This window comes from Electrophorus electricus, chromosome 8, assembly GCF_041902795.1.
Source record: "Electrophorus electricus isolate QZ-2024a chromosome 8, ASM4190279v1, whole genome shotgun sequence".
Classification (NCBI taxonomy): domain Eukaryota; kingdom Metazoa; phylum Chordata; class Actinopteri; order Gymnotiformes; family Gymnotidae; genus Electrophorus; species Electrophorus electricus.
In genome coordinates, this window is record NC_137504.1 from 25,800,129 (window position 1) to 25,827,500 (window position 27,372).

Here is a 27,372-nt window from a genome sequence, read left to right on the forward strand (position 1 = left end):
CTTCTGAGGATGGATTTGATCCATTTCCCTCAGTGGGAGCAGCGGTCTTTAACTCGGCGCGCTCCATTGGCTAGAAAATCCTACCATGAAGGTTCCAAAAATTTATATCCTTCTAGCTTCCAAACTCATAAAACATCTTCTGCTACTGCTGACCACTAGGAAAGCCATATCGGCGATCTCCGGGTGAGGAGAACATGGCTGGGAACTGGAATTCTAATCCTCCATAATGGCGGTGCAGGGCAGCCACGTCCGTTCCTCCTAGCGGTGCCGCTAGAGACTGCCCACTTACAAGGTGGCGCTAAGCGGAACGCAGACCCGACGTCAGGCTGTGGCGACAAGCCGGCAGGTCATCTTTCGTCGTAACACCCAAGGGATCAAAAAGATCCAAACAGCTGGCCCTGCACTGATAATAGCAGTGCAGGGCGGGTCTGTGAAAGTGAGAGGCCCTGATTGAGAGCACTGCTGCCGTCTGATTGGTCGAGAACTCTCAGCTCTAGGGATGCATTATGAAGGCAAAACGTGACTGGCAGGCACCATAAACAATTATTATTAATTTATTTTCATTAATAGTATATTTTATTTACAATGCATTTATAAAAGTACTTTTTCCTTTATTATTTTTGGCACCTTGTTTTTCTTGTTTTTGATATCCATATTAAATGCCCCAAACCAGGTGTGACTAGTACTCCATCACAGTGAACTGAGAGTGAGTAGTGCCGGTGTAACATCACATCTCAGCTTCCTAAAGTAATATTTATAAAAAGGGAAAGAAACTAAAGAAATACAGGCAAGAGGAATAAAATGACAACATTTTGTCTCCCAGTTGTTGTTGTTTTTAGGGTAGGTGTAGTCTGAGAGTCATGGAACTGAGCATGTTAGCTTAGTCCATAGTGAAATAGGCTACGCTTGCTTCCCTAACATTAGTTACTTAATATCTTCACAGAAAATTCAGAGTGTTTACATTTCACTCCTTTGAGCTGACATTTAATCAATGCAGGCAAACTTTTAGCAAGCTATTCCCACTAAATCAGCTGTCCCTACGGCAGCAAACCCTTCATTTCCACTTTTACTTTTTACTTTTCCGCGTTTACGGCTGCTAACTCTTCTATTTATCATTCTATAGACGATCATTTTAATTAATTTTAATTGAAGGTTAATGCATATTTAAATTATCTTTAGGTTATTCATTAATGTTAATTTTCCATTCAAGACTTTACCATTAAAATGACATTTAAACTGTAAAAAAAAAAAAAAAAATTGCCTTTAGCAAATCTCTCCTACAGGGTCTTGCATCAAATAGTGAATTCCACCGTCTGAATAATGTGCCATGCATGTCTGCTCAGTGTTAGATTTTCAGGCTTGACATGGCCAGCGGAGGTGAGGCAGTGGGGTTCAATGCCATGTCTTATCACGGGGCCCGCTGCTGCTGTCCCTGGTCGGCTCCAGCTTGTACCCATGCGGCATGCCAAGAACACGCCACCATCCCGGTCCATTAAGGTCCCGGGGAGGGCTCGACCCATGTGACGCTCACGTTAATTGAACCTGTGATGCATGGCCAACCGTAGTGAGCAGTGGCAGGACCCGGTAATGGGTACAGGCGATAAATAGGTGTCTAACATTTTCTTTTTTTTTCCCCATTTCTCGTTTCTTCCTCACTGCGTCCCTGCTGCTGGGCTAGACAGTGTGGTAGGGAGGTTTATTTATATATTTTATGGCTCTTTGCTGGTGTAAATGGGGCAGAACATGTTCAGATGGGTCAGAAGAGTCCCCTGAGGTGTTGTGGTCCTCAGCTGGATGGAAATAAAGTCTCCACCCCCACCCTGCAGCCCCTGCTGGAGACGGGGTTGTACTGATGTTCGGCAAGGTCAGGTGAAGCTGGCGGAGGGAGGAAACAATGACTCCACCCTCTCCTAAACTTACCCCCTCCTAAACTGTCTGATGCCTGCTGGCTGGCTGGCAGGCTGGCTGGCTGGCTGGCAGGCAGCGCTGGGTGTGTTGCTCTCTTCAGCACCACACAGTGAACTCGACAACAAGGCTGAGGCCTTCCCAGAGAGCAGTGGATCTTCACGGAAGCCACTCTCTGCTCTCTCCAGGCACGACCGCCACAGGAGGGCTTTCCTTTGATAGCGCAGGCTCCTCCGGGCAGGATTTGGAGGGATTTTGGGAGGAGAAAAGACCGGGGAGAGGACTAGGGAAGGGAGGGGCAGGCGTCTCCGCAGAGACGCGGTTTAACGGGAACGTCCCGGCAGTGGGGCTCTCTTCTCGACAGGGACGCGGGGACACTCATCTCTGGTGTAACGTGATTGCTTCTAGGTCACTGCTCTCCTCTTCTCTCCCACTTTGTTTAAAGCTGAACACGTTGCACCGGTTCCAGCGGTGCCGGGATAAAACAGGAGACCTCACTCTTTGATGTCTCAGAAGGAGGTATAGAAGATGTTCTGTCTGCCTTTAAATATCTCTGCATCACAGAGAGGAAAAGAGAGACAGAAAGAAAGGAAAGAAATATTTTTTTCCGGAGACCCTATACAGTGTGTGTTAGTGTTTCCGTGTTTCCTGCTGACAAACATTCACAAAGTAATTCCTTTCCGAGCAGAAGAATGTATTATGTTTTCCTTTGTCCTTGTCTATATATTTAACTGAGTTTTTCTCAGGTCAGCATCCCTAGCACGAACGTCCTGCGATGCCCTTTCAAACTGAGGTGTAATGAGAACCTGGTGTGAGTCAAACAACAGTTGTGCAGCGCTTTGTGTGTCTGCGCTCCGGCCTCAAGTTTGTGCGGTTTGTTTTTGTGTTGCATGTGTTCCACAGTGCTAGATGCCAAGCAAGAGACAGTGGAGGAACTGGTGCAGAGATTTAAGGAGACTTTCCGCACCAACACCAACATGGAGATCACACACTTCCAGAACGTGACATATGGCTCCTCCACCAGCCGCAAGAGAGGGCAGAGCCACACCCGAGGTAATGTGCCTGCAAGCACACAATCCTGCCTACCCCAAAGCTAACACAAACCTTCACCACAGAAATCGAAAGAAAATAACCTTTTTGGCCTTTTTAAGGTATCAAATAATAAATGCATTCTTTGCAATAAAATATTTTTTAAAATGACCAAAAGTCAGGTTAAAATGTTCATGTTTTCCTATCAAGATGGGGCCACGCTGCCACGCTGCCCCCAGTCTTGCATTAGTAACTGTCTATTTTCGTTTATCATCTATTTGCTTTTTGTCTTCTAGTCTGAAACCAAACCCTAACCTTGTACTCATGCATGCATTATTTGCATTTTGTACCAAAACATTTTTTCTCAAGTGCATGATGACTAAATTATCTAATTAACCAAATGATATCTGAATTATCAACGTTTTCATGTTGTCCTGTCCTGAAGAGGATATGATGCAATATTTTTTTTATGTACTGATGGCACATGAAGAGAGTGATATCTCTATATCTGTACAAGCCCACTTACGTACATGAGTAGATCAAAGCCCTGCTGCATTAGACCCCTAGTAACTTTTAAGGGGAGGAGAGTAAGTCCAGTCATGTAATGACGTGAAGCTGCATTTTAGCCGCTAATCAGGCTAAAGCTCTTGTAGGTTATTAGTGTTCCCGCGCAGACCCGCCTGGCTAATGTTATGCACATAAAACCAAGTCCCCGCGTCAACCCATCTCAGAACGCTCGATACGATTCCCTTCATTACTTTATGCTTTCGGACAAAACTGAGCACTTCACCTCCTCCAGGCTGAAATTAAAGCCGCCCGTTCAGTCATGTGAATGAGAGGTGGGAACTTCAGAAACACCTTCTGAGCAAAGTGTGAAAAGAATCCATAACAGCCTGCCTTTGAAAACTCCTCCCGGGGTCAGGGGAACGGCCCAGCGAGTGCACTAGTCTGCTCGCTCACTCGCATGCTGTCTCTCTTGTTCACGCAGTCTTGATGAGAAAGAAAAAAGAAATCCTTTCAGGACCTTTAATTACTGTCTGCAAAAAAGTGCGATTTCAGCACAAGACCGTCCTCAGGTCTGTGGAGGATAACAAACAAGCTAATGGGGCTAGCCGTTACGGAACTGGATCTAAATTAAGAGCAACTCAGGCGGGCAGTTCATCAGGCCCTCGCTTTGAGATTAGGCCATCAAAGAATTCAAATAAATAAAACATAAAACTAAACCAGCTGCTTAGTGAAATTACAGATCACTTTTTACGTCGAGAATCTTGGTATTACCGGTGCTCTCGCCCAACGCAGCAAGATACATTTACATGGATTTGCAGGCCGAGTTGCCTACCTATTAAAGCACCTTTCACTGCTGGCCCTTACATTACTGCCAAACACTATATGGAGGTACTTTAGTGCTTTGTTGTGTGTGCTCTTAACTTGTTTTTAGTGCATTTTTAACCCAGTAAAAATAAACTGGATTTCTATAGCTGTATATGCCCTCTTAAGTTCAGAATTATACCAGTTTGTTCTGGACTTGAGCAAACTATTCCACTATGAGAGGATTCCAGCTCACTTTACTTCAAAAAATGAATGAGTAATAAAAATGGCAAAAATCATTGTAATCAAATGTCCTCTTTTCTTCTAATTTAAAGGAAAAGGGAGTTCTACATATATCCCTTTACCTTTCTCGAAGGAAACAACAGAAAATGTTTTTAGTATGTCCGTCTGTATATGTGTGTGTGGAATCTGCCTTGTCAGACGTCACATACACAAAAAAAGCAACCCCAAAAATATGGTGATTAAGTGCAGCGTAACAGAATAATAGACAAAATCATCAGCATGGATGTTGCTGCAACCTAGCACACTGCTCTTGGTTCACTACACATAACTTTCCCCAGTCTGCTTCTGCACCTTTCATAATGAGAGGAATTATGCGTGCTCAGGAGGGCTTCCTCACCTCTGAGAACCATAATGGCTAACGGTGCATACTGAGCTTAGTGACCAGAGCCTGACATGCCAATTGTATTCTAACAATCAGGCACCCTTGCTAATAAGTTCTAATGAGCCCATGCCTTCTTAAAGTAGGTGCCAATAGTTTTAGCGAATAAGTGCCTTACAAAACATGGCAGGGATTGTGTTCTCTTAAAGGTACAGCCTCTTAACAGAAAGAAGTATGTACAATATAGTAAAGGAATTTATGACCTATGGGTTACATCTTGCAGAACTGTGGCTATACCAAAGACAACAGCAAACGACCTGTTTATGGCTAGTGCTTTACAGTTTACTGCCGATGTTATCCACCAGACGACACTGTAAACATTTCAGATATCTGGCTTTGATTGTCAGTCTTCAGCACATCAGGCTCGGGATGCAGAGATGGAGTTGCGTGCGGGTAAAAGTCAGCGATTTAACTGTACAAAGGGCAGTCCATACTCAGGGCCAAACGGGCGAGGCAGAGGGCCGGTGGCAGGGCAGCAGAATAACCCAGCAGGCTAACCAAGCCACAGCGCGTCTGCAAAAAAGGGAAGTAAACACACAGGACTGGCTCAGATATGAGGCGAGGCAAACAAGGCCTCGCAACAGCAAACAGACGAGAGAGAGTGCATAGGGGAGACACCAAGACACAGGTGTAACTGAAAACCAGGGGATGAGGAACAAACGGGAAAAAAAACGGATGCATTTTGTCTCTTCTTCTGCTGACGAACTTGATTAAAACCTATCACGATGTGTATCTATCACACCACGAAGAAGTATCGTGATGTGGATAAATGTTAACTAGCCAACCCCTACCCGTCTCTGTAACGGCCCGAGTGCCACAAGGCGAGAAGTAGGACACACAGGCTCTCTTGATGTAGACAGGCGTTTATTATACACACGCATGAAGGACGAACATATCGGCACTCACAGCAAACCAGGTGGGTGAATAACAACAGGTTACAATCATAACACGCGATATTACCGCAAACTCGAACATCAGCATGAACAAATACAAAGACCGAGAACTCTGTCCTCTCTTGCAACGGTTTAAATACATCCAAACATTAGACACAGAAGCCGGTGCAGGTGTGCACACATGGGCGTGGTTATAAACAAAACTGCAAACTCCCACGTCACGCGGCGGGCCAAACCACGTGACCAGTGGGGCTGGGAGCAGTCCGTGACAGTGTCCAAACTTCTGCAGAAGTGTGACAGCGATTAGCAATGCTGACATGACCCGCTCTGAGGCGCCGGGCATCTGCTGGAGGAAGCCGCGCTGACCACCATCTGTGAGTGGAGTGAAGGTGTCTGCCTCTGCCAACAACCTTCAGCACACTAATTATTTACTGCTTCCCTGATGGACACCATGGGAGCACTGGGAAATGTTGGCGCTGAAGGCTAATTAGCTCACCCTCACTGGGCCCCCCTTCCCCTTCATCTTCTTCTTACTTTTCAAATCAATTTTGGAGGAGTTTGTAGATAGCTGCTACTGAAGTGTGTGATATTCAGCTGTCGGTTCAGGAAGAAACAGAAACCGAGAGAGAGAGAGAGAGAGAGAAGACCTTTTTCATTGCAGAAGGTATTTTATAACCTCCCAATAATCTACAAGCTTCTGCGTAAAACTTCTTGTAGAGCTCCATAGGTATCTCTCACTGTCCTTTACTGTCTGGATCTCTGTTCATGGGCCTGAAGCTGAACTCTTTTCAGTGTGCCTGTATGTTATTTAGAGCCGTTTGCTGGTGAAATACAACTCTGCGGTAATAGTAGGGAATGAAATACATTATGTAGACATTTCCCCTCACTCCACACTAAAAGGATTCACAGGGAAATAGGGACCTTGGCCAAATGTGCATTTCAATAGACGTGTGTGTGGAAAAACATGACCTGTTTTAGAAAACAGGAAAGAGTGAAACAGAATAATACAATTTGTTGCCTGTAAATTCCTTTCTCTTTGGCATTCATGAAATGTACTCTCACTAGATAAATTCAAATCAAAACCTACTTCAGGGACTTCAAACCTTCAGACACAGGTGATAAACTAAATTAGCATTTTGGTGTGGCTCATACCTCTGGCTTTCTGACATGTTGTTAAACTTTGATGTTTGTCCCCTTTTTAATTGGCCCAAAGCCCACCAGGCTTAGACTGTGCCTTCAACTGTGTTCAACATGCCTTCTCTCTCTGTTACGTGCTTGTGTAATAGAGATTTAACTGCGTCTCGCCCCTCCACCAAGCTGTTTTGATCAGTTGAATTTATCTGTGAGGCACTCTGAGAAAAGACAGCCCCATACTGCCATTATCTTTGTAACTCTGTATTAATTTGATGTGTTTGAAGTTGAAGATCAAAGTTTTGTAGTGATGGTGTGGTGCTGTGAGATTGTGTGTGTGTGCACGTTTTTGTGTTGTGTATGAGTATACACACACCAAGTAGATTGGTGTGTGTATACGTGTGTGTGTGTGTGTGTGTGTGTGTGTGTGTGTGTGTGTGCTTGTGTCTGTATGTATATGCATGTGTGTGTGCTCACATGTGAGTGCATGTGGATGTTTCTGTGTGAGCATGTCTGCATAAAGGTGTGTATGCTCATTTGTGTGAGCATGTTTGTGTGTGTATGTGTTTGTGTGTGTGTTTTAAACAAGCATCTGGCTGTTGAGTGGGAACAGGCCAGAGTTGCTGAGCTGTACCTCTTTCAGCCTTCAATCTTTTCTTCAGACAATATGCTCTGATTACACCTCTGAGCAACAGGCCTGCCTCAGTTAGCCTGTGACCAGCCGTGATTTACAGCCTGTGTGTGTGTGTGTGTGTGTGTTTCCTACATGTGTCTGTATCCCCACACAAATGACCATGTGCTTTTATAACTTTAGCTTATAATTAGTGTCCCAAGAACCTGTGACCTTTGTTTTCACTCCTAGAACTCAATTTCATAATACACAGAAACCAGTGACCACACACAGACAGGATCAGAGAAGTAGAACCCATTAAATAAGCTCCTTCTACCAAACCAGTCTGTGGTTGAAACAGTAGGGTTCAGTCAAACCCATTAGCACTGTGCCTTGTTTAGCTCAGTTGAAATTCCAGGACTGCATGTTCCCTGTACTTGAATATACTGGCTTTGTGTTGTTGCGGGTCTCTGTTTGTTCTATAAAAGCTTCATTACCTCCATCCACACTTCTAGAAAGCACCCTTCCAGCACTGAGGGTTCACTGGCTCAGGTGTGTCGGTGTATAAACTCTCTGTAGGGGGATCTACAGTGTGAAACCCCCCCCCCCCCATCTTTGGTGAGGTGGCATATCTAGGAGAAGGATGTTACAGCTGCGTTATGCCACAATGTCACAATATCGGTCTTAATTGTAAATGCCATCATTATGTTTTTCCAGCTCCTTTTTGCAGATGTAAAATCATTTGGATTGGTGTGATGTGGAGCTTTTCATCATAGCATACATCTGTTCTTCTTGCCAACTAGCACAAATGAATTCACTCCACCTAAAACAAAATGACTGAGTTCATAATATTATAGTAATATCTCTGGATAAGAACTGCCAATGAGTTTTTAGTGAAACTTTTGCTCGTGTTCTTTTTTTCTACTTTTTTGTAATACGTTGTAATTTGGCTCCAGAAGGCCACTTGTTATTATGCTGAAACTGAAACTGTATTAGACTGATTGGAGTTAACAATGCTAGCGTGAATATCTGCGCTGACTCAAAAGCTGCTGAAACTCTTCTTTTTGTGCTGTTGTGGTCCCCTTTCAATATTGTACACTAGACATCTGAATGGGAGTCTGAAATTAACAGCAGCCACTTGATTTAAAGTTTTCACTCTGCTTCGAGGGGAAATAACCTGATGACCTGCGAAGCGGATGGAATTCCGTCCTTACTGCTACACGCATCTCAGAAGCACAAACGCACACAGACGCGCGCGCGCGCACACACTACGCCGGATGAACACCGGCTAAAGCTCTTGGTTCAAAATACATCGTAATGGATTTGCTCAACAGACGCCTGTCACTGAACTCTACAGATGCCTCTGAAGCTTTCCAATTGGATGATGAAACAGTTCATCTCTGCCACGCGCGTGCCACCTGGGCATCACGGCATCAGGCGTACTGCAGCGGGTGTGCCCGGCTGCTTCGAAATGTCTGGGCAAAAAAAAAGAAAGAAAAAAAAAAAAAGATTAGGCAAAAGGGAGCCGTGTGGCCCATTAATATGCTCATTAGCCTAAACGAGCAATTAATCAAAGCCAGAGGACGTGGGCAAGCCGAGCTGGAGCGAGCGGCAGGGCGAGGTGGAGGAGTCCAGCATGGGGCCGGGGAAGGAGGCGTACTCTCACCCGCCTCGCCTCGAGTCCCTCTGGAGATGCTGTCCGATCTGGCCTGACGCCTTGAATAACGGCCCCGTGCTCGCATTCCCTCCATGGTGCATCAGGCTGCAAATCAATTTAGAAAGCAGGAAGAGGTATTGGGGTCCAGGCAGTGCAGCAGTGTTTGGGGCTCCTTCTGATTTTGTTTTCCCAGTGTATTTTCATTATGTGCATCCCAGCTCATGTGTTGGATGAAATCCAAAGCGGAGTAGAGGGAACCAGCTCCTGATCGCAGCTGCTGCAATTGTTGTGATTCCCGGTTGAACGTCGTGTGCAGAGGGCCACGAGCCTTGATCTGTACTGGGGTTGGCGCCGTTTGTTTTCTTCTTGTGGTATAAAAATGACTGCTGTTAACACGAGCTCACCTTCAGTATCGACTGAGTATCTGTATAACCACGTCTCACTTATAATCAGGCTCACACCTCAGTGGTAAGTGCAGGGAGAAAAGGAGGAGGCAGGGAGAGACGAGAAAGACAGACAGAAAGAGTGAGACAGGCAGACAGACACAGCTAGAGAAAGAGACAGAGATATAGAGAGATCAAGCGTCAATTAGAGATAATTCTGTAAAATAAATATTTTTAGGTGTACGTTTGAGTAAAATTAACTTTTTTTATTTCATAAAATACTGACAACATTGTAATTCTGTAATTTATTGTAATTCTCGCAAATTACAATAAAAAAATTTAGAGCATTTATTTGCTGAAATAAAGACAACTGGTCATAATAACACAAAGATGTTTTTTTTTCAAATAATGCAAAGAAAACAAGTTCCTATTCGGCTGTAGACGTGGTACTAATGTTTTAACTTAATCAGTGTTTAGTGGAATATCCCTGATTGTCAGTCACAGCTTTCACGCGTCTTGGCCTGCTCTCTACGGTGCTCGTTAAGCAAGATTTGATTCAGGTGATCACTTATTCACCACCTCGTTATGTACAACGAGGCGTCCCTGTGTCGGAATTCAACAGACACCGGAATGGAATGGCTGCCATACGTGTAGAATCTCTTAAGCCATACGTATATATAACGTGTATATATGGGTGAGAGTGAGAAACAGTGTGCGACAGACACAGTGAGAGCGATAGAGAGAGAGATTTAGAAAGATGGAATAAACTAAGCCATTTGAAGATGGAAAAAGAGTGCACTGTTGGCCCCATTCAACCTTCAGGCCTGTTGACAAGCTGTTAATAGTTTCAGTGTCTGTCTGTCCTCTAAGCAGTTTGAATGATAAGAGGCCCTGGCCAAGCGTGCCATTTTTTTAAAACATGGCCTCGTGTGCAGTTATTATTTACTATGAGACAAGGTAAAGGATGATGATGTCCAGCTCACGCTCTGCCCCTTGCCAACCTCCATGTACGTGCTACTCCGATCGTGTGCGTAACTGTCCACTCTTGTGGAAAAGCCCAGGCTGGATGAGGCGTGATTCTGCTGTTTTTAACACAAGCCCCCAGAAGAGACTGACTGACGCGCACGCCGTGTTTTTGACAGGTGCTTGATGTGCCTCTGTATGTAAATGCTTGTTTGTTGACTGCCTCTGCCTGCGATTGGGCTTGTTGTTTCGACTGGATTGCATTTAACCTTTTATGGGGGAAAGGTAGCTGTCAGTCAGTATTACTCTGCCGTCGGCCGATACACTCGTATCCAAGCTGTTGCTATTTACAAGCCATCCTCATAAGCCTGGCTTCCTCTCAGACAAGATGAGAACAGCCAGATTAGAAACTCAGTGATAGGGCAACATATCCGGGTCAACCAGTCCCCTGGGGAGCACACTCTGACACACCGTAGCACTAGTTACCACTGATCGGTCCCACGGATAAGGAAAGTAGGGTGTGTCGATGTTGCTATGTTAGCAGACCAGGCCAAAGAAAACCATGCATGGTTATTCATGACCACACACAGAGGCAGGCACTTTTGACACACCCAACAGTCATTTTTAGGAGCTGTCATTTAGACCAAGGCTGTGATGAGTGAATTAGCAGGAACATCACCAAGCTGTTTGTGTTATTATTTATTTCCATTGTTTATTAGTTTTTCTAATGTATTATACACTAGTTGGACTTTGTCACAGCAAAAGGAAAGAAAAATGCTTGTAGCTATATCTAGATTGTCTCACTGAGTTATAGGCACATGTGACATCTTGCTTCGTATTTTGAATCAGTCTCGCACACGCGCGTGCACACACATGCACACACAGCATGAAAATCGATTAGCATCCATCTGCATCTAATTTTCTGCCTCTTTTTGATCATGTCTTTTAACCCACACTTTTAACGACCACCACCATCAGGTGTATCGTGGTGGAAAGATGGCAGAAATGTCCCTTCTTCATGTCCTCTGCTCAGACAGCCGAGTTATACATTTAATGGAAAAAAAAAACACCTTGTGCTTAAAATGCATACAGTTCCCACTCCAGTGGCTTACTTATTAAGGACAGCATTTGGCCTACATAAAGGAGTTAATAAGTGCTTGGGTAATATCCTTTAGTTAAAAGAGCAGGCAGGACATTAATCGCAGCATCAGATGCATTCAGTCCTATGTAGGCGTTAGTGTACTGTGTTTCTGAGGTTGACTGCCCCTATCTGGGAGTAGGGGTTACCATACTGTGTATCTGAGGTTTATTGCCCCTATCTGTTGAGTATGCTTTACTGTACTGTGTATCTGAGGTTTATTGCCCCTATCTGGGGAGTAGGGGTTAATGTACTGTGTATCCAAGGTTTATTGCCCCTATCTGGGGAGTAGGGGTTAGTGTACTGTGTATCTGAGGTTTATTGCCCCTATCAGCTCTTAAAGCCCATTTTACCTCAGATGCCCAGGATGGAGGACGACTCCTCTCTCGCATCTCTGCCAGTTGTCGGCGTGGACGTGGATAACTCTATTGTTCCGCCGGCGGTGAATGAATCAGGAGAACCTTTGTTTGACATTTGCACAAACCAGCAGCTGCCGCCAGTCTTCTGGAAGGGTCCGTAGCGCTCCCACATCCGAGAGACGGCAGGCGGGTCTGCCGTGGCTGCGAAAGCGCTCTGATCGCGTCGTCTTGCCACATCGTGTGAGGAGCAGATGGCAAAAAAAAGTGCCTTCACACTCGTTTGAGGTTGTACACGTGCGCGGACTGTAAAGAGTAAATGTCATTAAGGCCTGCCTGCTGCCCTCGTCCCTGCAGATCCTGGAGGCACTATGTACATCGAAGGTGTTACCTAAAGACTTAAAAACTAGCGACCGAATGACTGAAAACTAACTTGGGGCGTTATGCAAAAATCACGTGCTAGCCGATCACATTAACGTTCATCCTTTTAGCTTATTTGCTTATTTAGGCGTTGTTTCTTCACCAACCTGTACACTTTTGGCCTGGTTCTCCTCTTCGGTGTCTCTGCTAGAGAGGCGTGAGCGTGTGTGTGTGTGCGTGTGTGTGTGTGTGCGTGTGTGTGCGTGTGCGTGTGTGTGCGCGCCCGCAAACGCCCCCGTCTGTTCACCAGCGCATCAACATCACTGAGCCTGCACACTTCAGAGTAACAACAACAACAAAATTACCTTTTTGCTCTCCCTTTCGTCAGGGGTTTAACAAAAGTGAAAAATGGAAGAACCTGTGCTGGGTTTGGAGTCCTATCACAGCGTGTTAAGAAAGCGCCTTCTTCCCCAGATCCGCAGCAGGGAGCGTTTGATCTGCTGGTAGCTGCTGGTTATTTAGCAGTCGAGTCTCGGTCTCAGGAGCGCAATTTGCAAATCAAACTGGAACACGTCCCCGGTGCGGCTGGGTCTACATGAGAACGGCGGTGCCGCCTGACGATGCACAAGCACGCACGCACGCACGCGCACACACACACACGCACACACGCGCACACACGCGCGCGGAGAGCGTGCGCTGGGGACAGGAGGGAGGTGAGAGTGAGAAGCTCTGAGGAAGCAGGGCTGTTTAAATGGAGTCAACCATGAGGTCCCTCGAGTTCGCTCACAAAGTGAGAAGAGATTAGACGAGTGTTACTGTTGTTGGTTTAGGAGAGCCATTTATGCAGAGTGTACTCAAACAGTGGAAAGAGAACTACTCAGATGCATGCAGATACACAGACACAAACACCCACCCACACACACACACACAAACATATCCAAGAGCATTCATGTGTACACACACAAAAACACGGCAGCTGATCTCATCTCGTACACCTTCCGTCGTCATAAGTCCCTTTCATGTCAGAGGTGCTTTGGAGATTCATCGATTGGATTTTATGACAGCGTTAGGAATCAAGCATGCTGCCTTGGTATGTTCGGCACTTTTCCTTCATTAACGTTAAGCCAGGAGCTAATGGCGTTTCACTAACATCTCGAGCGCTCTCTCCCCTGTGCTGTGGTGCGACTTCAGTCCTTTGATCCAGGAGATCGTCGTGACTAAGCTTCTTAATCAAGAGAGGAGCAATCAATTTCAGCAGAGGGAGCCATTCTCTCTCTCTCTCTCTCTCTCTCTCTCTCTCTTTCACTTCTCGCTCTCTGTCTTGCTCACTCTCTGTCTCACCTTTTCATTTAGTCTATCGCGCTCTTTCTCATGCTTCACTCTCTCTGACTCCCTTTCTCCATCTCTCTCCCTCGCTCTCAAACTCTCACTCACGTCAACCTCTCTCTCTCGCTCGCATTCTTTCTTCCTCCATCACTAAACGAGGAAGTGTTTTTTTGTTTTTCCATAATTCAGCCCACGCGTGGAGATGGGTCGTTGCTTTCCGGAAGGCTGAGAGGTGTGCTCGGCCGTGTGAAGACACGGCCGGAGACAGCCCCAGGGGCCTGGGAGGTTTCACGTCACGCTTGTCAGTGGACGCCGGTTTTTCAGTGCATTATCCTTCCCAAACGACCCTGATCCAAAGGGGAGCCTCGCTGTGACCTTCCCCGCTTCAGCGCCGTTGATCTCACAGGCCTTCCCGCATTCCATGCGCGCAAGCACACGGTCAGACAATTAAATCCTTTCATAAACCTGCTTTCATCTGGGTGAGGGTTTAATTGAAATTTCTCGTTTAGCTAACGGGCGGAAGTGGGGCCGGATCGTTGGGTCTGAGTTCGAACGCTCCCGCTGGCGTTTAGTCAAGCGATTCGCCTTCAGCTGCTGCGTGGAAATGGAGTCTGAAGCCTCCGTCTCTCACAGGCGTGCAGAAGTACCGCAGGAGCAGCTCTCTGGAACAGTAACGCCTTCCGAGGGTTTGCATGTGTAAAGTGTACTGGGTGGGAGAAGCAGCAGGCTGAGTTGTAGGTGCGTGTGGTGGTGCACACGGGCGGTGCTGTTACCAGGCACTTCATGGTTCTGATAAGTGTCGTCAACAGTGTTAGCGCTGCCTGGAGCTTCTCGGTAGAATGCAGCTTGATGTAAAGATTCTTCATGTGAGAGAACGATATTTCTGAATAACGCAATTGCGATTTTCAAATAACTCTATCCTCATTATGTCACTTGCAGTGAAATGGATTGTTTTTTGTTTGTTTGTCTTATTTATCTTATGGACACGGGCATGTTTTCTGTTTTATTGCTAAGCAATCATAAAACTGACATCTTTGGAAGTAATAGAATTTGTCTGCAGACTAATAGTTTTGCTCTTCCTTCCCCGAGGACTAGAAGAGGCTTGTTCATCCTGGGCAGATGGATCCAATAAGTCAGAGATCCGCATGCTCATTAGTGAAAATTAGTTTTGCTGTTCAGATGACTCTTCTCATCTCGCTTAGGGAAATCAGCGGTTCTCAAAGAGAATTGACTCCATTTGAATGCAAAAATTGACCACTCTTTAAAAATATTATTATTATTATGGCCAGGGAGGGGAAGAGAGGTTGCGGGGGTTGGGGGGGTGATTTTTCCTGGCCGGCATGAGGGGCAGCTTACGTCAAGCCTTTGTGGGTGACTTTTTGGGAATTGCCTGGCAAAGTGTCTCTTCTCCAGCAGGAGCCTCATGTCCTCCGAGCCGTGTATCAGGCCTGTGCTTTTATCCTGGGAAACGCTCACTTCCTGGCCCGACGGAGGCTGTTCTCACTGTCGCCTGCTCGCGCCGCCTGGCCGCCCTCTCCCCTAGTCGTCTCCTGTCGGTTTCTCCTCTTTTCTCTGTGCTCCATCATCCGCTTGATGTGCCCCGTGATTGGGTTGGGCTGTGGTGGCGGGGGGACGCGCCACAGAGCGGCGTGAAGTGTGTGCACCTAGCATGAGAAGCAATCAAGCAACGCGCCTCTTTTAATTTCCGGCCGTTCAATAACCTTGCAGGCTTTGAAAGGAAATCTCCAAAAAGGTCCCTCATCCATCAGTTCTATCCCATATGCTAATTCTGTTAGTTTTTTTTCCCCCCAACATCATTCATTCATAAGGCAGGCAATCTTTTTCTCTTTGATTTTCACTCTGTTTTTCTAATGGTTTTTTTTTTTTTTTTTTTTTTCGTCTTCTGAACTGCTGGTTTTAGTATCTTTGATCTACTGGTTTGGTGTACAGCTCAAAGCGACTGGGCTGTCTGGTGCATCCAGGTAGAAAATCTCGAACTTCAGCTCTCTGCATCTGCAGGGGGAGAAGAATAGCGGCATTTATTTATTTATTTTTTAATTAATTAATTTATTTATTTATTTTTTACATTTACTGGAGAATGTAAAACATAAAGACATGCTGTGATGAAGCACTAGTTCTTAAACCGAAAAGATTTGACTATAATTCTGCAATTCTTTACATGCTCCTTAGAAGAGCTACAGGGGGGGAGGTTGTGTGGAGTGGATGTCGACGTCTTGACAGAGACCTTGTAAAAAGGGGATTTATGACATCTTACAGTGTCTTCACAGGCAACTAAGCAACTAATCTACTGTGCCTGTTTAACATTGCCACTTTTGCTGACACAGCAAAAGATGTAAGTAAAAATTAGAAACATAAGAAGAAAACGCTAAATAAAATAATCAGGTGTTATGCTAAGCTAGATAATAAACTCCTAACATAGTTAACGTAGTTACTGTTGGATATTTCATTTGGCATGAAATGTAGTCTGAGCGAGCAGTCTTGATGCCGGTAGCAATTGTGCCCTGCCTGGGGGCGCCTCTCTATGTGAGGTCCATGTAGCTATTGCCTGTGTGACAACTGTACACGCTGCAAAGAACTGCAGTAGCAATACACTTGTTTTATTAAGATTATACAGTGATAAAACAGGCAAGCTTTCCTCTCATATGCTCCTTATATGCTCTGTGGTCTAAGATGTACCGAGGACAAAGTGCATACAAGTAGCCCTGATATATACAGAATGCATCGACCTCTACTTGTAAGATTGGAAATGAGATGGGGGGGGGAGTGTGTGTGTGAGTGTGTGTGCGTGTGTGTGTGTGTGTGTGTGTGTGTGTGTGTGTGTGAGTGTGAGTGAGTGTGCATGAATGAGTGTGCGTGAGTGTGTGTGTGTGTGTGTGAGAGTGTGAGTGAGTGTGCATGAGTGAGTGTGCATGAGTGTGTGAGTGTGTGTGTGTGTGTGTGTGTGTGAGTGTGTGTGTGTGTGTGTGTGAGTGTGAGTGAGTGTGCATGAGTGAGTGTGCGTGAGTGTGTGCGTGTGTGTGTGTGTGAGTGAGTGTGCGTGAGTGAGTGCGTGTGTGTGTGTGTGTGAGTGTGAGTGAGTGTGCGTGAGTGAGTGTGCGTGAGTGTGTGTGTGTGTGTGTGTGTGTGTGAGTGTGAGTGAGTGTGCGTGAGTGAGTGTGCGTGAGTGAGTGTGCGTGAGTGTGTGTGTGTGTGTGTGTGTGTGTGTGAGTGTGAGTGAGTGTGCGTGAGTGAGTGTGCGTGAGTGAGTGTGTGCGTGAGTGTGTGTGAGTGAGTGTGTGTGTGACTGAGTGTGCGTGAGTGAGTGTGTGCGTGAGTGTGTGTGCGTGTGTGGTATATCCATTCTGCGGTTCCCCTCTCCTCTGGGGACACAGACCAGGACAACTTTGCTTCCTTCTAAAACAAACCACCACCAGTTCAGCCAGGGCCTACACCACCTCTCTCTCTTCTCCCCTCTCCTCTCCTCCCCTCCCCTCTCCTCTCTCTCTTCTCCTCCCCTCTCCTCTCTCTCTTCTTCTCACCTCTCCTCTCCTCCCCTCCCCTCTCCTCTCTCTCTTCTCCTCCCCTCTCCTCTCCTCTCCTCCCCTCTCCTCTCCTCTCCTCTCCTCTCCTCTCCTCTCTCCTCTCCTCCCCTCTCCTCTCCTCCTCTCTCTCTCCTCTCCTCCCCTCCCCTCTCCTCTCTCTCTTCTCCGCCCCTCCCCTCTCCTCTCCTCTCTCCTCTCTCCTCTCCTCTCCTCTCTCCTCTCCTCCCCTCTCCTCTCCTCCCCTCTCCTCCCCTCTCCTCCCCTCTCCTCCCCTCTCCTCTCTCCCCTCCCCTCTCCTCTCCTCTCTCCTCCCCTCTCCTCTCCTCTCCTCTCTCCTCCCCTCTCCTCTCCTCTCCTCTCCTCTCCTCTCCTCTCTCCTCTCCTCCTCTCTCCTCCCCTCTCCTCTCCTCTCCTCTCCTCCCCTCTCCTCTGCCTAAAATTCCATCAGCAACAAACATAACTGAAGACAAAGATGTATGGCTAATTATTGTTATCTCAGCTTGTAAAATTTGTAGGCTTTACAAAATGAAACATAAAAGCACTGTGCGTGTGAGTCTGCTGTCATTCTTAACTCTGTGAGCAGGAGTCGTAGTCCTGGAACATGCCGCTTCACTGCTCAGCTGTGTGATGATGCCGTTCTGTGTGTCAAAGTACTGAACCTGTGAGCAGTATTATGACAAAGCACAAGCATTACCATCTCAAAGGCATACAGCCAAAACACTGCACTCAGTTTCCCTTTACTAGTCTAGTTTACTAATCTTAATATAAATGAAATCTAAAAGAAGCACTCCAACTCATAGCATAAAAAAGGCTTTTAAAAATGTGATTAAATTGGTCTGCCCTACAATCCAATGGCCCCATGTAATCCATGAATTCCACATGCATCGTATATAAAGACATTGAGATTTTGCACAGGTCTTGCATCACACAGGGTGTCTTATCCTGTCTGACTGAGCTAGTAGGTCCTGAGCTCGGGGTTCAAGCCAGCTACAGACGACGGATGTTCAGGCATCCATGTGTTCATCTGTACTGTAGTTCTCTGTGCAGATGCACTCTGACCCCAGATTGTTCCTTCTTCTTTGTTCAGATCCTTTAAAAGTCACTCTGAATTGAATTTCTCTTTCAGTAAGTTCTGTCTTTCTCTGATCTTTAAATTCTTACCTCAGTCCTTCACTTTTTTTGTTTCTTTTTTTTTTTCTTTCTCCTGTTTTCCTTCTTTCTCTCTCTCTCTCTCTCCCCCTCTTTATGACTCTCTCCAAAGTGGGCGGCGAGTGTGTGCGTCAGGGGGATTCTGGGCCAGATATGGATGACGAGAGTCAGCTGAAATTCTACACAGAGCACCGTGGTCGTCGCCGTGGTAAAGGTAACTGCACGCGTGCACCACCACCCTCGCTCCGCCCAGGAACCGATGATAAACTTGTAAAAACAGCGCATAATCTCTTTCCTATTGTGGCGGGGCATCGGCATGTGCGTGTGACACTGTTTGCCCCTGCATCAGATACTCTTTTTATATGAGTCAGCATTTACAACTATTGAATCATGTAAATACTGCTGTACTGCCACCACTCGATAGCTAGAAGTGCTGACTCCCAAAAAAATCAGAATGCAGTTGTCTGAGAGTGTGTGTGTATGTGTGTGTGGGTGTGTGTGGGTGTGTGTATATATATATATATATATATATATATATATATATATATATATATATATATATATATTCTCCCTTTTGTTAACAGACAGAACTGCCTTTGTATTGGCTTATAGCACCATGTGGAGTATTTAAAGAGCCCAGTATTAGTGACCAAGAGCTTACATTTGCAAGTAAGATGCCTCTTGGTAGTGAGCCGTTTGTGTACAGCGGTCATTTGTGGTACAGTGTTTAAGAGAAAGTTGATGAGCAAATCCTGATCAGAGTCTGAGAGTGAGGCTACAGTAGGCTCCTGGGATGAGCTGCCCGCCTCGTGAACTCTCCGCGCGCCATAGAGCTTCATTAACCAGTAGCTCAGGCAGAGAGCGGCCTCTCCACTGCTCTCGTGGGTGGAGTTGGGGCCATCGGAGTTTTAGGTTTTTGCTGTTGTTGTTGTTGTTGTTTTTGTTTTCTTTATCTATCATCAGCTCTGGGTGACGATGCTTGGCCTGTTTTAGAACCTTATGAGCAGAGTGTGCATGTCTGTCACAGACATCTGTAGAGCTATGAGCTCCTGTTATCTTTAAAAGCACTCTTCAATGGAAATTAGGTCATGGGCGCTGAAAAAGTCGCTAAATATATCACTAAATGTATGGCATGCCCCAATTTACATATTCACAGGAATTGTGGCAATTATTTCCATGTCAAAATGGTACACGAAGGAGTGAGATTTTCCGAAAATGTGCTTAGAAAAGAATAGAACACATTAATATAAAAACCACATCAAATTGAGAAATTACATAACCACAAACAAAAACAGAAATCAAGACTGTGATTCTATAATGAGCGAGCGAAACTATTTACACAGCTTATATAACAGAGTGTATTATCTTTTAATGTATACGAGTCATCAGGGCATACTGGCTCATGCAAAGCGGAGCTCGATCCGGCTGGCAGATGATCCGAAGCCTCTCTGACTGGGTGACCAATCCTGCCTCTCTTTGCACATGACCCTCAGAAGCAAAGGCACCTTAAAAAGGTGTGGGACCTTAAAAAGTCCCTGCGTTCATCACTCCCAACCAGGCTGGTTATATAATGTACTTAAACGGGGGTTAAGGATTAGCCACCGCTAGCGATGAAGTCACTGTGTTGCATTACTACAGCTGTTTTTTTATGTAGCAGTAATTCCCACATTTCAGAAGTCATTAAGGTTAATAACTAGTCTCAGCAAGTGGAGTTACTGTACGTAGCTGCATCAGATTGCCATCCTGTTTGGCCAAGTAATGCTCATGGCAGTGGATGTTACTGCAATTACGGCACAGTTTCAGACAAGACGGCACAGTGCAGCCTCTGCTTTTGAGCCACTTCCTGGAGTGCTAGAGACCAGCGTTGTTTATATAATTGTCTAATTTAATTTTCCTTACTGAGCTTTTGTTGAATTGTTGAATTGAGAGGAAAATGATTTTCAGGGATAAAAGAAACTCTTAACCAGGGGTGTTCTAGCATACTTGGGTGGAGGGGGGAATGATGGTGAGAAAAAGCAAGAGTGAAAAACATCTTTAAATATATATATATAAAGATGTTTTTCACTGGAATTGTCAACATAATGAATGTGAAATATTGTGCATTTTTATAACAGCCAGCTGACTTTAACGTTTATCCGTAAGCTACAGTCATACAAAACTCAGAACCCTCCAACTCAGTTCAAGATCCTTATAAAGATGTTTGGGGTTTTTTTCAAACGGCTGTCAGAGTAATTGCAGCATAAACTCCTACTTAAGGTAATACTTCCAAGTACATGTGTTCACCAAAACCTTTCTCACCCATCGTAATACATTATGTTCAGCGTTATTTAAGACAGTTGATCTAGCACATTGCTTGTCATGGCAAATGGAATGTCCCCTGGAAGTTCTGGTCTTTCACCCTCAGTCATTTTTTTGTATCTATTTATTTTCTGAATGATCCACAATGAATTGTCACTTTATAAAAATAATTGTTGTCATATTTAATTAAATACATTACAACACTTTTTTTATTATTATTATTACTTTATATAAATGAAAGTAACATCCTCACAGTTGTGACCAGGCATAATTTGCAATTTATTAATTAATTGTCATTTATTGCCGTAGTGGTTTTTTTCCGGCGTGTTCCTGAGGCAGACTTAACTAAGAGCCTTCAGCGGGTGCTTCACGATGGACGACATCGTTTCTTGCACCGCGGCCCTCATCTCGGCTGCCTCGGCACCTCGGTCTCCCTCGGCACCGCAGGGCCGCTCCTAACGGCTGCCCGCCCTCCCGCGTCAACGTGGAGGTGGAGCAGATCGCGTCTTGCGTCTGGTCGGCTTTGGTCCTGCTGTCCTGTCTGTGCCAGGCTTCTGTTTCCAGCTCTCCGTGGGGCTGAGGCGGGTCTCTCTCCCCAGGGCCTGCCTCAGCAGAGATAATAATAGGCATTTCATTTTTCCCCTCTCTCCTCCTCTGTCCTCCGGTCGCCTTGTTCAGGCGGTTATTTTTGGAATTCCCGTGCTGTAGAAGCACTTTTCTTGGATACGTCTAATTACCCTGGCTACAGAGACTTTTGATCCTCTTGGTCAAGTAATTATGACAAAACTAACAGGACACTTGCGTCAAAAATTAACAAAGGCAGAAACGTAAGTGCCTGCAAGCAAGACAGTGCAGTTGTAAAGCCACTGTAAGGGAAGGAGCTCAAAAACTATTGACTCATGGCAGAAAGGATTGGCCTGAGGCATAAGCACGTCTGAACCGTTTGTGTCATAATAATTGAGCTTATCTACATCAATAAAATGGAGTTCAGAATTGCAATTGCTTCGTTTGGTACTGCTTCTAATCTAGTACTTGGCTTCTTGTTTTTGTGAACTTGCATGACCTCTGAATGCTCTGAATTTCAAGAGCTCCATTATCTCTTGAAAAGACATCATTTCCAGTGAATAATTTGATTCATGCAAGTCAAACCCAATCACTAAAAGCAATTTCCAAAGCTATTTTTTTCTTCTTTACACTGCAGTCAAACTACTGTTCTTTGGTTGTAAATTTCTAGCCATTCTGCCCACTTAAAACCTTTGCGACTTTAAACATCCCAAAAGTCTTTCTATCCCCTCGGTGGTGATTGAGGACTGGCTTTCCTCTCTTGGCTGGAATGTGCCATGTGACTGCAGTTAAAATGGCCAGGAAGGAGGAACAACTTTGTTCTGCTGACAAGCTGTGAGGAGCCGTTAAAGGCAGACCTTCAGATGGAGGTTGGTGAAGGCTGGACAATAAAGTTGCAGTAACTGTAGCACCTCTAGCCATTGCTGTGGCGGCCTGCAGGAACTAGAGGAGCGCTCCTTCCAGAAGAAAAAAAGAGAACGTGGAGGATCATATTATTAGTGGTAATTAGGAAATGTTTGTGTGTGTGTGTGTGTGGGGGTGGGGGGGGTGTAGGTGGGTGGGTGTAGATGTGTCTGTGTGTGTGTGTGTGTGTCTGTGTGAGTAAGTATATGTATGTGTTTGTGTGTACATGTGTATGTTTTCTCTGCACACTGTAGTCTGGTTTTCAGAAGGCTGTGGTTAAGATGTTGTCCCTTCATACTCTGTTTGTAAGAGTGTGAAGGACACACAGCCATGAAACCTAATCAAAGACTCTCTCTCTCTCTCGCTCTCTCTCTCTCTCACTCTCTCTCTCACTCCCACATACACACGCACGCACGCACGCACTTCTGGGAGCTTTGTGAGGGGGAGTGTCTCACACGGAAATGTGATGTATGGTACAGAAGTCTGTGCAAGCATGCGCGCCAGTAAGTGCATGCCATTATGTGTGTGTGTGTGTGTGTGTGTGTGTGTGTGTGGTCTATATTAGAAAGGCTTATTTATTAGAAACACCTTGTATGTGTACATTTAGAGATTGTAGTCCATCTGTTGGCCTACAAAGTCTAAGAGCTCCGTGAGTGAAATTCTTGCTCAGTGATAATGTTGTCATTGGCTGGGTGGTTTTGGCTGGTGGACCACTGTCTACCTTTCAGTGATACTTAACACTTACACTCACACGTGCAACCATCCCAGCCCCTGACACTCTGTTGGCTCCCACATCCAAGCCCAACCCCATCAGTACTGCTCCTCAACAACTTTTCAGGCATGACCAGGTTACAGGCTGACGGTGTGTTCTGCGTGTTGCATGAAACAGATGCACCACAGCCTGTATTTGTGCCGTGCACCTATAAGAAAGCTGTAACTAATAAAGAGGCCAGTGGAAGTACCAGCTCAGTGTTTTTAACACACGGCTGGTGAGTGTACATGCGTGAGCCCTGAGAACGTTCCAAACAAATGAACTTATACGTGGCTCTACCACTTTGGCAAATGCAGTGATGTATGGGAGTTTGTTAATGGTGCTCGATTCTGGAGAGGTAGAGGCTCCAGCTCTCTGGGGGATTCCTGCTTTCTGCAGGAGATGCACTAAATCTGCATTCGGTGCACGGCTGCGTTAAGCACTTCGTAAGCACGGCTTAATTTTGAACGGAATGCAAATGAGTTTCTTTTGCATTTGTTTATGAACTGCTTAGCTCTGCCACCTTGTTTTTTTTGCCTCTGCTTAAAATAGCCCGCAGATCCATGCCAGCCCACAGCCTTATGGGGGGAGGCGAACAGATTGCATGGAGAGACTGTGAAATATTCGTGAATGTGACAAACTGAGATATGGGTGCTAATCCAAAAGAACAAGAGAGGGAGAAACGAGGACCAGGAGGCTGCGGGTTGGAAACGTACATCACCGGGTAGAAGGAGCTTTGCATTTGTGCTAGGACGAGTTCATAGAGTGAGTCACTGGGCTGGCCTCGCTGGCATTAGGTTCAATAGCGTCGCTATTAAATATGATGGCATGAATATTAATGGCTTGAATCAAAGAGTTTGAAATTGAATTTGTGTACGTCGACGGAAACATCCGGTGCAAATCTCCAGAAGCGCTGGTAGCGGAATGAAGACATCGTGGTGGCAGCTTGAGTGAATGGAGGGAGAACAGTAGAGAAACACGTTGACTTGAATGCAAAACTGCCGTTAATGTCCTGTGAAGGACTGGCAGTCTCAAGCCATTTGTAAGTAAACCGGCAATTTCAACAGCTCTCCAGATGCTGTGCAGGGGCCACTGTGTTTAGTCGGAAGAATACCACAGGCTGGGCCATTCCTCATCTCAGGTGAAGATATACAGGGGAAGAGAGTCAGGCCATTGTGGCTTAACCTCCATCTAGAGGATGGATCATCCCATTTGGACTCTAAGCTATTATTTGTGCTTACATAAATCAGACAGGCAGCGATGGGCTTTCTGATAGAGGGCTAAATATGCACTCACTCTCTCTGTGTCTCTCTCTCTGTGTGTCTCTCTTTCGTCTCTCTCTCAGTTTAATTCAGTTCAGTTAAATTCAATAAGGCTTTATTTGAATGACAAATATTCACATTTGTATTGCCAAAGCTTTGATAAAGAAATTACATTAAACAAAAGGTGGACAACAATAATACTACAACCGCTACCAATGATAGTAATAACAACAATAATAATATAACTACACTAGAAATACTCCAATTACCATTATTACTTCTACCATTACATCTATAACTTTAGTTATTATTGACTTTATCTTATCACACATGCTGTGAGTTTTAATAATCTTGTATTAACTGATTGTGCCCAATATTTCATTTATTTGTTGTTCAAATGCTAGGAATCACTTTTCAATACTATATTTGTCCATGACAGTTGCCACTTTGTTTGTGCGTGGTTGCATTCTGTCCCTAGGTCAACCATGGGGAGTCCCTCTCTAATACAGACACAGTTAGAAGTTGAGTTCAGAGCAATCTGTTAGTCACAAGTACCTGTACCTAATATATTCTCTTCTCTCTGCCTCTCTCTGCCTCTCTCTGCCTCTCTCTCGTTCCTTCATTCCAAAGGCTGCCCTCAGAGTCCCATGAGTAAGGCGACCCTCACACTCATCACCGTGAGCACATGCGTATTAGCCGTGGTGTACGGCACACACACCACCTGCCCCCTCACGGTCAAGGTCACCCTTCACGTCCCCGAGCACTTCGTCGCTGACGGTAAGCCACCTCCGCCCATTCACCTTCCACTCGACGTCACTTCAGTTTTCCGAGTTCTGCTAAACCAGACGGCGTCTGCGCGTCGTGACCAGCTTCCCCTCAACGCTGCAATCCCGAAACGGGAGCGCGTGTGGCAACCTTCCAGGCTGCGGCCGTGCCGAGGAGGATGTGTAGTCTCCATCGGGACGTGTGTTCCCCCGCGAGACTTCGGGGTCGTCTTCTCCATCTGCCGCGCGCCGTTAAGTGAGATGCAGGAAAGCTGTCGTTCACGTCCGTTAAAACGCCTGACACCCACTCTGAAAATAGCTCCCGTTGAACAGGAGCTCGCCCGTTTTCCCAGATCGTGCTGACAATGTGACAAAATGAAATAAGTGCTGGGATTAGAAGCGGGGGCGTGCCGTTGGAGAGGGCCCCGGGAGCGAAGGTGAGGCTGGCGAGAAGTGCCTGCCGAGCGCGCCGTTCTGTGTGGACGGTTTTCCGCCGCTAACAGCCCGCTACCAGCACCACTCTCTCCCGAGCCGTCCTCGCAACAGATGGAGGAGAATAACTCTTCACCCTGCCTCTCAGGCAACATTCAGAGGGTCCCCGAAAGTGTGCGAGAACCTGCACGCACGCGCAAGGTCAAGGGTAGGTGAATCAGAGCTCTGAGCCGTCATGGCCTGGATACGTGAACCGGGGTGAAAAAAGATAAAGAAGGAACATGAAGGCGCTTAACGCACTGCATGGAAGAAGAAGACGTTAGAAACATGACCCCCATTCTGGAAGAGCACGTTATTAATATGCACATATGTTAGGCATGGAATCGTCTCGCGGTCTGTCGGGAGCCAGGCCTGTCTTTATGGACCCACATTTTAAAAGGTTTTGGTGTCTACACGTGGCGTAATACACATTAACCACCTCATTGTCACTTTATTGGAAGACTAAACATCACAAGAGTGGAAGAAATCACACGTCCACATGTTAGCATGGCTCAGTAATCGGTTGGTTATTGATCTGTAATTTTACCTTCCTTCTTCCGAGCAGTAAAGGGCTCCACAGGCGGGAACCGGCTCCTCATACCTTAGGCATGAGTGTGTCTGTACACAGGGGTGAGGCGGGAAGCCGCATAAACCAGTATAGTCCATGTCCACGGTCCCCGTTACCCCCGCTGAGGGAGGGAGAGGGAGAGAGAGGGAGGGAGAGAGAGAGAGAGAGAGAGAGAGAGAGAGAGAGAGAGAGAGAGAGAGAGAGGTAAAAGGAGATAAGGAGAAAGAGGGGAGAGAGAGAGAACGCAAGAGAGTAATGGGGGATTATGAAGGAGCAAAGCAGTTTAATTAAAGTGGCCTTTATCTTTTGGCTTGTGCACACCTCGCTGGAGCAGGCACACAGACCAGCACCCAGCGCACACCAGTGGGTGTGCCCCACCGTGCCCGCGTACCGGGGTGTCCGTCCCATGCAGGAGACGGGCATCTCTCCCACCAGCGTTAGCAGGCCGCAGTGCAGCTTCCTTAATAAAGATGTCTCTCACACTGCTTGCTGCCAGCTGTGCTTTGTGAAGGGCTGAGGGCAAAGTAGCACAGATTGCGTGTCTTCTACACTTTGGAGGGAACAGGAAAGGAAAAGATCACAGCATGACGCCGTGTTAGAGCTTTTGACAGACAGTGATGTACATTCACACTTGAAGTCAAACACAGTATTGTGTGTGTGTGCGTGTGTCTGTGCGTGTGCGTGTGTCTGTGTGTGTGCGCGCGTGTACGTGCGTGTGCGTGTGTGTGCGTGCGTGTTTGTGTGTGTGTGTGCGTGTGTGTGTGCATGTGTGTGTTCAGGGAGCAGCTTCGTGGTGAGCATGGGCAGCTATCTGGATGTGTCAAACTGGCTGAACCCAGCCAAACTGACATTGTACTACCAGACAAACTCGTCTTCGCAGTGGGTGCAAGATTACTGTGGCCAGCGCACCACGGAGCCCTGTGAACAGCTGTGTGACCAGGACACAGGTAAGTGGAACATGCACGCACACACACACACACACACACACACACACACACACGCACACACACACACAGACACACACACACACACACACACACACACACACAGACACAGATACACACACACACACACACACACTTAGACGGCTATTCCTTCATCTGTCACCAGGGGGTGAAAGAACAAATTACAAACAATGGTAATTCAGTGTTTTGCCATAATTTTACTTTTAGGTGAACCTGAACGCAGCAGTACTTTTTCTGCTTTGATTTGAATACATTTGGAGTGAAAGAACTCTATTTGGACCGAGCTCTTTCCTCCCCGCTACCTTCACTGCTTTTTCCTCTGATTATCCGTGACTTTTCCAAGGCTTTTAAATTCTTATCCAAGAACTGGACGCTTCCTTCCCAGCCAATCAAA

General features: G+C 46.0%; 1 protein-coding gene across 7 annotated transcripts in view; it reads left to right on the forward strand.

Annotated features, from left to right (window-relative positions):
• The window catches only part of astn2 (astrotactin 2), a 266,754-nt gene that overhangs the window by 112,212 nt on the left and 127,170 nt on the right, over window positions 1-27,372 (forward strand). For 6 of the 7 annotated variants that reach the window (XR_014125160.1, XR_014125159.1, XM_081720223.1 and 3 more), the window contains exons 4-7: window positions 2,809-2,958; window positions 18,545-18,646; window positions 24,841-24,987; window positions 26,793-26,960. Coding sequence is in view for 5 of the 7 variants with exons in the window: in XM_081720223.1 (XP_081576349.1) it covers window positions 2,809-2,958; window positions 18,545-18,646; window positions 24,841-24,987; window positions 26,793-26,960 (567 nt within the window). In the remaining 2 variants the exon portion in view is untranslated. The remainder of the gene's footprint in view (window positions 1-2,808; window positions 2,959-18,544; window positions 18,647-24,840; window positions 24,988-26,792; window positions 26,961-27,372) is intronic. The other variant, XM_035526959.2, reaches the window with a different exon arrangement.